The 14,003-nt window shown below is 47.7% G+C and overlaps 1 protein-coding gene across 5 annotated transcripts in view; it reads right to left on the reverse strand.

Annotated features, from left to right (window-relative positions):
* Positions 1-4,859: 4,859 nt before the first annotated feature.
* The window catches only part of LOC119968726 (SAM domain-containing protein SAMSN-1-like), a 143,049-nt gene continuing 133,905 nt past the window's right edge, over positions 4,860-14,003 (reverse strand). For 4 of the 5 annotated variants that reach the window (XM_038801363.1, XM_038801365.1, XM_038801367.1 and 1 more), the window contains 4 exons: positions 11,388-11,542; positions 9,521-9,727; positions 6,951-7,095; positions 4,860-6,277 (listed from right to left, as the gene is read on the reverse strand). In XM_038801363.1, coding sequence (XP_038657291.1) covers positions 6,078-6,277; positions 6,951-7,095; positions 9,521-9,727; positions 11,388-11,542 — 707 coding nt within the window. In that variant the 3' untranslated portion in view covers positions 4,860-6,077. The remainder of the gene's footprint in view (positions 6,278-6,950; positions 7,096-9,520; positions 9,728-11,387; positions 11,543-14,003) is intronic. The other variant, XM_038801364.1, reaches the window with a different exon arrangement.

The raw sequence follows: 14,003 nt of genomic DNA on the forward strand, positions 1-14,003 counted from the left end.
CACTCCCCATCAGGATGTCCAATCCCTCTACACCTCCATTCCCCATCAGGATGTCTAGTCCCTCTTTACCTCCATTCCCCACCAGGATGTCCAATCCCTCTCCCTCCATTCCCCACCAGGATGTCCAATCCCTCTTTACCTCCATTCCCCATCAGGATGTCCAATCCCTCTGTACCTCCATTCCCCATCAGGGTGGCCTGAGTGAGATGGCTTATTCCTCGAGCAGAGGCCTGATCAATTCCCATTCACCACCACTCTCCTCCGTCTGGCTGAACTTGTCCTCTCACTCAACAATTTCTCCTTTAACTTGACTCACTTCCTCCAAACCAAAGGTGTGGCTCTGGTCCCTGTTCGGTCTGTCTCTTTATGGGGTATGTGGGACATTCTTTGTTCTAATTCTACTCCGGCCAAATCTCACAACTCCTTTATCAGTACCTCGACAACTGATTCGGTGCTACTTCATGCTCCTGTCTGTACCTGGAAAAATGTATTAATTTTGCTTCCATGTTCCACCCCTCTATCACCTTCGCATGATCCATCTCTCAGACTTCCCTTTGCTTCCTTGACATATCTATCTCAATTTCTGGGGATAGACTGTCCACTAATATCCATTACAAGCCCATCGACTTCCACTCCTATCTCAACTACAGCTCTTCACACCCCACATCCTGTAAGGATGCCCTCTTCATTGCAGTGTTAATGTAAGCCTACTTGTGACAGGAATAAAGGTTATCATTATTACTATTCTCCCAGTTCCTTCGTCTCCGTTGCATCTGTTCCGATGATGCCACTTCCCAAAACGGCGCTGCAAACATGACTTCATTCTTCCTTAATCATGGTTTCCCACCGACTGTGGTCGAGAGGGCTCTCAAACATGTCCAACCCATCTTCCCGTACCAGCCTCCCCGGACAGGCGCCGGAATGTGGCGACTAGGGGCTTTTCACAGTAACTTCATTGAAGCCTACTCGTGACAATAAGCAATTTTCATTTCATTTCATTTCATTTCCACGCCTCTGCCTTCATCCCTTCCCCTCCCTCCTGGTCCCTTTTGTACTCACTTTTCATCCCACCAGCCTCCCCATTGAAAGCATCTTCGTCTGCCAACTCCAGCATGATGCCACCACCAAACACATCTTCCCTCACTCTCCTGTCAGCATTCCGCAGGGACCATTCTTTCCTGCACACCCTATTCCACTCCTCCATCACCCCCAACATATCACCCTCTTCCCATGGCACATTCCCATGCAATCGTAGAAGGTGTAACGCCGGCTCCTTTGCCTCCTCCCTGCTCACCAACGTAGGTGAGGCAATACCTCACGTGCATCTCCTTCAATCTGGTCTGTTGCAGTCGCGGTTCCCAATGCGGTCTACTCTACATTGGAAAGACTAGATGCAAGCTGGGTAACCGCAAGCAGGACCCAGACCTTCCTGTCACTTGCCATTTCAATTCACTACCTTGCTCCCATGCCCACATGTCTGTCCTTGGCCTGCTGCAATGTTCCAGTGAATCACAGACTAACTGGAAGAACAACACCTCATTTTCCAAGTCGACATGTTACAGCCTTAACAACTTCCCTAACAGGGCTTAACAACTTCAGACTGTGAACGCTCTCCTCCACGATCTCTGCCCCATTTTTATTTCTATTAACTTATTTTCATTTCTTCCATTCAGTCATTTTTCCACGACCCTTTTTATCCCACTTTCCATCTCGCTTTTCCCTTACCACCTCTTCCCCTACCCCACCTCGCTCGAGTCATCTGTTCCCTGTTCCTCGTTGCCCTTAGACACACTGCTTACCTTCGTTCTGCCATTAACACATTCTGATCTCTTAATGTTCCACTATCAGCATCCTTCTTAGCCTTAATCACCACCATTTACATTTGACAAAGAGTCACCCACACTCGAAATGTTAGCTCAATCCTTCCTCCACAGATGCTGTCAGACCTGCTGAGATTGTCCAGCATTTTCTGATTTTGCGCCAGAGACCAGCGTCTGCCGCAATTTGCTTTTATGATTAATTCCTTCGTTTGACTGAATGCAAATTCTCAAACGTCCATGGTGCAATTAGGTCAAGCTCTCAGCATTTTTACTCCAGTTCTCTGGATTACTTATCCCTGCAACAATATCAGGAACTCCACAGCAAAACTTCAGTGTGATGCCCTCCACAGTCGGATAGCCTGACAATCTGCATGTGAAGTATTGGCGGGTGCGGGAGGCACGTTGATGCAGCTGAATTTGTGTCCCAACAATTTTAGAAGAGGGAAAAGTACCAGGAAAACTAATATTCAGGGATGGATTATTTGAAGTGTTTAAGATGATTAAAGGAGTTAATTTAAGAACAGAGGAAACATGGGAGTGGATTCTCCGGTTCCCCAGCTGCATGTTTCTCGGCAGCGCCATTCGCTGGCGACGGGATTCCATACACTTGCCGCTTGTCAATGGATTTCCCATTGAAACCTCCCCACTCCGCCGGGAAAGGCACAGGCAGGGGTGCACCATCATCGGGATAAGTGAATCGCAAAAGCCGGAAAATTCCGACCATGAGTGGGCGGAGGTCATTTGACCCTTTGATCCTGCCCCACCATTCAGCAAGCCGTGGTCGATCTTCGACCTCAACCCTGAATTCCCAAACTATCGTCCGGATCGCTCAGGTACCTCGAGGTGCGTCAATATTGAATATACTCAGCAATTCCCACACCCCCCACAGCTCTCTGGGCTGGAGAATTGCACAGTTGGTAGGAAAGGGTAGATAAAGAGAAAGTATTCCCTGGGGTGAGGAAGACTGAAGCAAGGGGCATCTCTTTGAAATTAAAACGGGGGCATTTAGGCGTCTGGTCAGGAAGCAATTCTTCACTCAAAGGATCATGTAAACCTGGAACGCCCTTCCCCAAAAGTCTGCTGAGGTTTGAAGTCAATCGGAAATTCTAGAGCTGTGGACTGGAGGCATGGAGGAGTGAGGAGCTGGTGAGTCAATTGAAAACTCAGATTTTATTGGATGAGGGTTGTTAGGGGTTACGAACCACTTTGGGTAAATAGAATCGAGGTGCAGATTAGCCACGATCTCATTGAATGATGGAACAGACTTAGGAGGTTGAATAGCCTCCTCCAGTCGCCATGCCCGAGGAATAAAAGATTCATTTCCCTGTCAACCAGGAACGAACCTCCAATCAGAATCGGGAGGCGGCCGGGGGGGGGGAGGGGGGGGGGGGGGGGGGGGGGGGAATGGTCCTGGTCGGTGAGCGCGAGGTGATTGCTTTCATCTGATAGTTTTATCTGTCAAACATGCAAATGTATCATTCAACAAACATTTTTAAAATCTTATAATTTATTCACTGAGCCACAATTGAAGAATTTGGAAGGCCTTCATGTAAATTCATTAAAAATCCCAAGTGCACAACACAACAGTAAGTCAGGAAAAATTCGAACCAGAACTTAAAACACAGGAAATTCAGGTCAAATACAAAAACGTAATAAATATTTACACATAAAAAGTTTGAAATAAGCTTCAGACACGGATTGATGCAAATCATGCAAACTATCATCACGGAAACTGTGGCGAAGGGAACAAAGGGGATTTTCTCCAACCTGGTTAAAAGCCACACATCTGACCTAGCTAGTTACACCAAAATTCTTCCATTTGCCACGTTAAAAAATGTCAAAAAAGTAGAGCAGTGGATTGCATGTTGCACGTACTGATGTCTGTGTGTATCAATGTCTGTAGCTGGGTGTGTGTATGTTTGTATTTGTGTGCATTTGCATGCAAGTTCGTGAGTTTGTGTGTATCTATGTGTGTTTGTATTCGTGAATGTATGTATGAATATTCCCTTTATGTTCCACAGTTACATAGATACATGGAACATACAGTGCAGAAGGAGGCCATTCGGCCCATCGAGTCTGCACCGACCCACTTAAACCCCCACTTCCACCCTATCCCCATAACCCAATAGTCCCTCCTAACCTTTTTAGACACCAAGGGCGCTTTAGCATGGCCAATCCACCTAGCCTGCAAGTCTTTGGACCGTGGGAGGAAACTGGAGCACCCGGAGGAAACCCACGGAGACACGGGGAGAACGTGCAGACTCCGCACAGACAGTGACCCAGCGGGGAATTGAACCTCGGACCCTGGCGCTGTGAAGCCACAGTGTTACCCACGTGTGCTACCATGCTGCCCGTTGCACAGTTGCACAGCAACGCACAACTCCCTGCGCAGGGCACGCACTAGCTATCGTGCATCCACAACCATGCAAAAAGCTTTAACAGGACCATGCATTTACCTCAATGAATTGTGTACTCCAAAGAAAAATGGAGGATATTCTGCCCTGCGTGTATCTCTTCTTGTGTGCTGCATGTATGTCTTGCAATACTGTATGTGTGCTATGTTTATGGATTCAAGCTGTGGCTTTCCCAGCTCTGCATTTCCCTGTGTGTCAATGCATTGTGGGGTGAAGCACAAGCTGCCACGTTTAATTTTACTTTCCACAAATTCTGTAATACCATGAGAATATCTGGGATCGGAAAGAAGAGCATCAACAATCCCTTCCTTTTCGCATAGATCACTCATCTCCTCACCTTAACCCTCGCTAACTCACTTTTATCACCAGATACTTGCCCAGTTGTCTTCTTTGCAGCCATTTGTTATGATATTGCAGGTGGTACGTGCCAGGCTGCCAAAATCCCAAAGGGAAACTTGAGCAAACCATCACAACTCTTTGCAATTGGTATTTTATGAGAAGGTATCTGAGGTCAGGAGAAATAATTTCAAACCCCCTGTGAAGGTCTTAAAAACTAAATTTAAACATATATTTGGAAAAAAAAGGAAAAGAAATGAGACTTAAAGACAATTTTATACTCACACAGTTTCCGCGAAAGATTTCTGTTTAATTAAATCAGAGCTAAACATCCCTATTAAGCAACAGTCCTATAAAATATGAATTCATTGCTGCTATCGAGGAAGTCCTACATAGGCTTTTCTCTTTCTGTCATTCAATAATGGGACCAAAGCTTTTCTCAAAACTTTGCAGACACAAGCACTTTTCTCTGAGGGTGGTGGCAGCTGATTATTCACAAATCCGTCTCCAACACACACTCCTTCAGGATCTCAAAGCCACACCTACTGATACAGTCTTCTATCTCTCTCTTGTCCTTAACTCTATTGATTTTACCTTTCTTTCAGAATTCCTTTTCTCAGAATTAACAGGTCTTCCATGGCATTTTTTTATGGCCACCACATTGGGCAAACATACAGTTAATGCTTTGCGTTATTTCATCTGCGATCCTCGTCAATTAAATATATTGCCTTTGAAATATTATAGTGAACTTCAAGTCGCTTCACTTATCTTCCTAATGCAAATTTCCATTCATCCTGCACATCGTTCCCATCTTAGCCATTCTCAAATTCATATCTGCCCATTGTTGGCAACCCTATTCCCAACACAACAAAGCACTGGGCTCTGGAATAACTTATGGGTTTTTTTTAGCATATCTTCACACCCAACCTGTTTTTTTAGCCTTGGGGAATATTGGGGGAAGTCGCAGAAGGTCACTGAGCCGAGTATAGAAGGCAATGGTCACTTTGAAGATCCCAATTGTTAGCCCTCAGACCATCCACCTGCAAAGACCTGAAGATCCATGCGTTTCACATGCAGATTGATCCAGTGGGTAGTTTTGGGTGTCAACAATTGCCCATCATCTGTATTGCACCTCCATCTTGTGCTAAATGGACATCGCACACGGAGGCAGTGTACTTAGTGAAAATTTAGCCTAAAGCACGTTCACGACCTTGAAATGACCCCTGGCATCGGGTTACCAATGTTCATTGGAAAATTCAGCCCATTGAATTGCAATAATTTGCTGTAGTCAATGTATTTTTAACAGGTGCTCCCTGCTTCTTGAAAAGTCATAGGATGAATCCAAAACTGTGCCCGACTCTTTCTGTTGTAGATTCAGATTAAATAAAGGAAACAATGTTCACTGTGAGTCTATAGATATCAATGCAAAGAGACTGAAAACCCTCAACCATCCATGTTCTCCGACTGTTTGACTCAAAACTGTACAACTTGGTTATTCTCGCTGTAATTAATCATCAAGAGAAACACCTCCAACTATATCTTGCAAATTCTCCAATTCCAAGTCTTCTTTGCCATTGTCTGAGATTTCAGATGTAGCATAACATCCAGAGTCCCTGGGGCATTCAATCAAGTGTGCTTGTTCGAGCTTGAATTCAGAGGGTTGGTCCGGAGTTATAACATCATTTTTTTCTTCCTCTTCACTTAGAACTGGAACACAGAAGTGTCAAAATATCATTCTCTTTACCCATCATGAGCGACTTAGCTAGGAAGGGATAATTGAATAATGCTCTTGTATGGGAGACACATGGTTGTGGGTTTTGGTGCTTATATGAAATGAAATGAAAATCGCTTATTGTCACAAGTAGGCTTCAAATGAAGTTACTGTGAAAAGCCCCTAGTCGCCACATACCGGCACCTGTTCAGGGAGGCTGGTATGGGAATTGAACCCGCGCTGCTGGCCTGCCTTGGTCTGCTTTATAAGCCAGCGATTTAGCCCACTGTGCTAAACCAGCATTGTTTCCAAGTCCTAGAGAACACTCAGGTCCCTTGCCTTGACTACCTTCTCACTGCACCCCTCAAACCTGCCCACCTTCTCCCCACTTCACTCAATCCCACCTATCCAGCTTCCCCCCATATCTCTCCATCCTGCCTACTCATGCAGACACGGGGAGAACGTGCAGACTCCGCACAGACAGTGACCCAAGCCGGGAATCGAACCTGGGACCCTGGAGCTGTGAAGCAATTGTGCTAACCACTGTGCTACCGTGCTGCCCTCAAGTGATGTTTATGATGCCGCAGGTGACATTCTAACTTATTAACCTTCATGTAGAGAGACCGACAGAGGAGCAGGGTCAGGCAGAATTACAAATATCATCCTTACCATCATAATCCTGTTGAGCAGCAGACAGAAGCATAGCTCTCTGTTCTGCATCCGTGACGTTAAGTTCGATGAGGTGACACTCCTTGAGGTCTTTGAGATCCTCCAGGTTCTGGTAGCCATTCAGAAGTAACGTTGAATAAAGATCCTACACGGACCAAAACATGAAAATCAGAACCATTGCAAGAGGGACAAGAAAGATTACCTTTAACGTGATGCTCCTTAAAACCCTACTATTTATCCAGACTTTACGGGACTCAGTGTCAGATTTTGTCTGAAACGTGCTCCTATGAAAAGTGTTGGGATGTTTTGCTTCACTGACGCGCAGACCGAATGGGAATTGTTTTTGTTGTGAATATCATTCTGCTCTCCCAGCATTTCAGAGAGTTTCAGCTGTCCCTCCTTGCTAATGAGGAAACTCTGCTGATGAGCTAGCACTGCGTTCTCTCTCTGTGCCATTCTCCCTCCAATCACAGCTCTCACTGGGGTGGGACCGTGAAAGCCATCCTTTAGTATTTGAGTGGATGCTTCCCTATTGGTAAAAGGTTGCTTACACATGCAATCAAGTGATCGGATCGGTAGTCTTTGCACTTTGCACTGTTGGAGAGGTCGTATCAACAGTACACAACACAGGCAGTCCCAACTGGTAGAGGAGACATGAAAACAACCTGTTGTGCAGCACTTTCTTGGAATATTGACGTCGCTGGCAGCACCAACATTCATTGTCACCCTCAGTTGACCTGGATATAATTTTGGAGATCAGTTGAAGTTTGAACTTTAACCAGGTGGAGTCGCATATGGGAAACTATGGGTGTAAGGTTAGCAGGTTTTAAAAAAATAATCTTTATTATTGTCACAAGTAGGCTTACTTTAATACCGCAATGAAGTTACTGTGAAAATCCCCTAGTAACCACATTCCGGCGCCTGTTTGGGTACACAGAGGGAGAATCCAGAATGTCCAATTCACCTAACAATATGGGGGCAATTCTCCGCACTCATGATGATGCGCAGAATAGCGGGGGTCGTAAATTTTTACGGCCACGCTGGTCTGACGCCCTCCCGCTATTCTCCCCCCCCCCCCCCCACGCCCGCCTCCCGACACGAATCGCTGCCCGCCGTTTTTTTACGGCGAGCAGCCATTCTCAGCTGGCCGATGGGCCGAATTCCAAGCCCTTTACGACCGTTTTTAGGAACGTCAAACACACCTGGTCTGGCCGTTCATAAAAACGGCCGTAAAGTCGCGATCTGGGGAACCATGGCACCGATTGGCACGGCAGTACCACGGCCGTGCTAAGGGTGCCATGGGCCCGTGATCGGTGGGCACCGATCGCGGGCAGCGGGTACTTACCCCGCGCACTCTTTCTCCCTCCGCCGCCCCGCTGTATCCATCGCGGGGCGGCTGAGGGGCATACCGGCCCGCGCATGCGCGGGTTTCACGCAAATGCGTGATGACATCATCCGCGCATGCACGGGTTGGAGTCTTCCAATCCGCGCATGCGCGGCTGACGTCATGTGACGTGTCAGCCGTCGCAAACTCTGGCAAGCGGGCTTAACGAAATTCGTTAAGCCCGCGATGCTGGAGTTCACGGCCGCGGGATGCTAGCCCCGACCGGGGACCAGAATCGGTTCCCGGTCGGGGGGGCAGAGGCTGGCGTCAAACCCGCCCGTTTTTGACGCCAGCCTCACGATTTCTCCCGGGTTCGGAGAATCACGCCCAATATGTCTTTCAGGACTTGTGGGAGGAAACCGGAGCACCCGGAGGAAACCCACGCAGACACGGGGAGAATGTGCAGACTCCACACAGACAGTGACCTAAGCAGGAATCGATCCTGGGACCATTGCGCTTTGAAGTAACAGTGCTAACCACTGTGCTACCGTGCCGCTTTCTTTCCTAAAAAATATTGGTGACAATCCAACAGCATCATGGTCAACGATACAATGAGATTTATTAAAAATGGCTCCACGTTCGCAAAAAGCCATGGCGGGATTTGAACTCAGTATTATTATAAGTCTGGTGTGTTACTAGTCCAGGAACGTAACGGGTACTCGAGCATAACTGAGGACGCGGAACCTTTTCCTGCAACCAGTGGTTGGGATCTGGCAGGCGCTGACTGGGAGACTGAGGAAGGCAGGGGTCAATCAAAATGTTCAACGGGAATTGGATCGAGCATTATTGGAAAAGGGTCGACTGGGAAAAGCTGGGGAGTGGCATGACGTATATTGCTCCAATGAGCTGACGCCTCCTTCTGCCCCGTCTTCTCAACCTTACCCCTCGCCTGAGGTGTGGTGACCCTCAGGTTAAATCACCACCAGTCAGCTCGCCCCCTCAAAGGGGAAAGCAGCCTATGGTCATTATTATTGCTGAGTGAGCCGTATCAGAGAGTACATGTCTTAACATCAGCTGATGCCCTTTGCCACCCCTATCCCCAAGATGATTCAAAAGATTTCCCAACACTCAACACCTGGACTCGAAATTGAGGAATGAGCCAGGTGTAAGGTCTCTCTGAGTGCCTATGCAAGAATCTGGAATGGAAAAAGGAGGTGGAACATTGGGTGCATTAAACTGCACTGACCGGCAATTGGATTGTTTCCAAGAGTTCCTGCAAGGAATCAGGGACTGGCTGCTTGCTCCTCCTGTCTGTCCTTAGCTTCTTAGGCATGGCATCTTCATCGGGCAGGATATCCACATAAATGAACTTGAAGTTTCCCACCTTGCCGTTCAGCATTCCTGTCCATGTGCCCATGGTTGGCTTGTTAATTATGTCGATGAAGTCACCTCTCTGAAAGAGCATTTCAAAGTTGTGGTAAATTAATCTTTGCCCTTTCAATTTGAGTGGCCTGACATGACTGAACCATAGATACGGAGAAGGGTTGATTTTAGCTCAAGGTGGTGAAATGGGGAAGAGGCGAGTATTGCTTGGCATGTTGGCAAGTCCCCTTCGAATTCTCTGCACCCCCATCTACCCTTCATCTAACTAGCCCCTCCCTCCCCATGCTCCGTTCCCAATTACTCTACTACCCTCCTCTCACCTCGCCGTTCACTGTCTCCCATCCCCTCCCTCCCTCCCTTATTCTCCCCTCCCTTGCCCTTCCTCTCTTACCCTCCTTTCACCTCTGCCTCTCCTTCCCCTTCCTCCCCTTCAAACCACAACCCTCCCCCTTCCTGCCCGCCCCTCCCCCTTCCTCCCATCCCCTTTTTCCTTCTGACCCTGCCCCTTTCTCTACTTTCCCCTCCCCTCCTTCTTCCCCTCTCCTCCCCTCCCCTAGTTGCAGCTCTCCAGTAGTGTTCTCACATGGAGACTGTGTGGGTACAAGGCAGGAGTGAGGAGGCATTGGGAAAATGGAGAAAGGCCCAAGATGCGTTTGCGGTGGCCACCACATTTCTTGTGTGAGCATTTCCTCACTTTTTGGCGCCACAATATAACCAACGTTTCCTTTATTTTATTCGTTCATGGGATGTGGGCGTTGCAGGCTGTGCCAGCATTTAATGCCCAACCTTAATTGCCCTTGGGGGGTAGTTAAGAGTCAACCACGTTGCTGTGGGTCTGGAGTCACATGTAGGCCAGACCGGGTAAGGATGGCAGATTTCCTTCCCTGTAGGACATGAGTGAACCAGATGGGTTTTTACGACAATCGGCAATGGCTTCATGGTCACCATTCGACTTTTTTAAATTCCAGACTTTTATTGAATTCAAATTTCACCATCTGCCGTGATGGGATTTGAACCTGGGACCCCAGAGCATTACCCTGGGTCTCTGCTTTACTAATTCAGTGACAATACCACTATGCCACCGCCTCCCCCGTCCCTCCGCACCCAAACCTATCCCTTCATCTAACTACCTGGCCTGCTCTGTGAGTGCTCAGCTCTGAGGAAACCTTCAGCCGACTTGGGTGTCCGCTGTGTGTGTGTGCGTGTGTGTAGGGTGGGGGTGGGGGGGTGTGGGGGGGGGGTGCACTCAAGTTCCACCCCAGAGACTTTAAGGCCAGGCTGAGGACGTGCTACTAAAGGAGTGCTGCTCTGTCTGAGGTGCTGTTTCCCAGAAAAAAGAAAATACTAGAAATCTTCAAAACAGAGAATGCTGGAAATACTCAGCAGGTCTGGCAACATCTGTGGAGAGAGAAACAACCTGTCAGTTCCAATGAAAAGTTAGAAAATTAACTTTGTTTTTTTGGTAACACTGATTGAAGAATAAATATTGTCCAGAATACCAAGGGATAACTGCCTCTGCTCTTCTTCAAAACAATGCTATGGGACCTGTTTATATCCATCAGAGAGGGCGGACAGGGCCTCGGATTCACATCTCATCCGAAGGCAGCACTCCGTCTCTTCTACACCTGGATGTCCTGGATGTTGCCTCTGGAGTGGGATTCGAACCCACAACCTTCTAACTCAGGTGAGCCCCATGATGCCCCAACCCAAATACATCACCATTATCTTACCTTGAGCTTGAGAGAGTCGGTATCGTAGGGGCTCGGAGTGAAGTCTGTGTGAACCTTTGCTCGACAACAGAATGGGCCTGTGTATGGCACCTCTTCTTCCAGCCTCATACTGTCACGGTTACTGGTTGCGTCTGAGCTGCTCGCAAGGCCACCTGCTGAAGAGATAAGGAAGCATCAGGATTGCCGAAGGCAGCTCAATCTACACATCTTCTCGAAGCCTTCAGCCACTGCTACCTCTCCCATCACCAACAGTGTTTGAATACCTCCTCTGTCGTCAGCCGCCCCCCCCCCAACTCCTTTCCTGCTTCCCTTTCAGTGTTACCTTCTCTCTTCTGTGTTCTTCTTTGCGTTTGAGCTACGTTTCATGAAACTCCGCTTTTGACATGGCCTTAGGACACCTCAGAGAGGTTTATACAAGGTCAAACAAAACACAGTTCAAGTATTCTTAATCCTAAACTCTCGCTGTCCATTTGGAGTTTGGATCATTTTGATTTTCGGGTAGCAGGCATAAACTCACATTACAGTAGCCTAAACCGAGGCGAACGCGTCTAAAATAAGGAACATGTCGAGAAAAGTAAGATCAATCGCTGAATGATGAATACAGGGCGGGATTCCCCGATTCTGGGGCTAAGTGTTGACGCAGTCGTAAACGCTGGAGCGTTTTACAACAGCATCATCTGGCCGCTAGGATCAGCGATCATGCGCCGCACTGGGGGCCAGCACGGCACTGGGGGCCAGCACGGCACAGGGGGCCAGCACGGCACAGGGGGCCAGCACGGCACTGGGGGCCAGGGGGCCAGCACGGCACAGGGGGCCAGCACGGCACATAGAACATAGAACACTACAGCGCAGTACGGGCCCTTCGGCCCTCGATGTTGCGCCGACCTGTGAAACCATCTGAAGCCTATCTGACCTACACTATTCCATTTTCATCCATATGTCTATCCAGTGACCACTTAAATGCCCTTAAAGTTGGCGAGTCTACTACTGTTGCAGGCAGGGCGTTCCACACCCCTACTACTCTCTGAGTAAAGAAACTGCCTCTGACATCTGTCCTATATCTCTCACCCCTCAATTTAAAGCTATGTCCCCTCGTGTTGGTCATCACCATCCGAGGAAAAAGACTCTCACTGTCCACCCTATCTAACCCTCTGACTATCTTATATGTCTCTATTAAGTCACCTCTCAGCCTTCTCCTCTCTAACGAAAACAACCTCAATTCCCTGAGCCTTTCCTCGTAAGACCTTCCCTCCATACCAGGCAACATCCTAGTAAATCTCCTCTGAACCCTTTCCAAAGCTTCCACATCCTTCCTATAATGTGGTGACCAGAACTGCACGCAGTACTCCAGGTGTGGCCGCACCAGAGTTATGTACAGCTGCAGCATGACCCTGTGGTTCCGAAACTCAATCCCCCTGCTTATAAAGGCTAGCACACCATATGCCTTCTTAACAGCCCTATTAACCTGGGTGGCAACTTTCAAGGATTTATGTACCTGGATGCCGAGATCTCTCTGTTCATCTACACTACCAAGAATCTTGCCATTAGCCCAGTACTCTGCATTCCTGTTACTCCTTCCAAAGTGAACCACCTCACACTTTTCCGCATTAAACTCCATCTGCCACCTCTCAGCCCAGCTCTGCAGCTTATCTATGTCCCTCTGTATCCTATAACATCCTTCAGCACTATCCACAACTCCACCGACCTTCGTGTCATCTGCAAATTTACTAACCCATCCTTCTACACCCTCTTCCAGGTCATTTATAAAAATGACAAACAGCAGTGGCCCCAAAACAGATCCTTGCGGTACACCACTAGTAACTGAACTCCAGGATGAACATTTGCCATCAACCACCACCCTCTGTCTTCTTTCAGCTAGCCAATTACTGATCCAAACCGCTAAATCACCTTCAATCCCATACTTCCGTATTTTCTGCAATAGCCTACCGTGGGGAACCTTATCAAACGCCTTACTGAAATCCATATGCACCACATCAACAGCTTTACCCTGATCCACCTGTTTGGTCACCTTCTCAAAAAACTCAATAAGGTTTGTGAGACATGACCTACCCTTCACAAAACCGTGTTGAGTATCGCTAATCAACTTGTTCTTTTCAAGATGATTATAAACCCTATCTCTTATAACCTTTTCCAACATTTTACCCACAACCGAAGTAAGGCTCACAGGTCTATAATTACCAGGGTTGTCTCTACTCCCCTTCTTGAACAAGGGGACAACATTTGCTATCCTCCAGTCTTCCGGCACTATTCCTGTCGACAAAGACGACATAAATATCAAGGACAAAGGCTCTGCAATCTCCTCCCTGGCTTCCCAGAGAATCCTAGGATAAATCCCATCTGGCCCAGGGGACTTATCTATTTTGACATTTTCTAAAATTGCTAACACCTCCTCCTTTTGAACCTCAATTTCATCTAGCCTGGTCGACTGAACCTGAGTGTTCTCCTCGACAACATTGTCTTTCTCCAGTGTAAACACTGACGAAAAATATCCATTTAATGCTTCCCCTATCTCCTCTGATTCCACACACAACTTTCCACTACTATCCTTGATTGGCCCTAATCTTACTCGAGTCATTCTTTTGTTCCTGATATACC

The sequence above is a fragment of the Scyliorhinus canicula genome, chromosome 7 (assembly GCF_902713615.1).
Source record: "Scyliorhinus canicula chromosome 7, sScyCan1.1, whole genome shotgun sequence".
Lineage (NCBI taxonomy): Eukaryota > Metazoa > Chordata > Chondrichthyes > Carcharhiniformes > Scyliorhinidae > Scyliorhinus > Scyliorhinus canicula.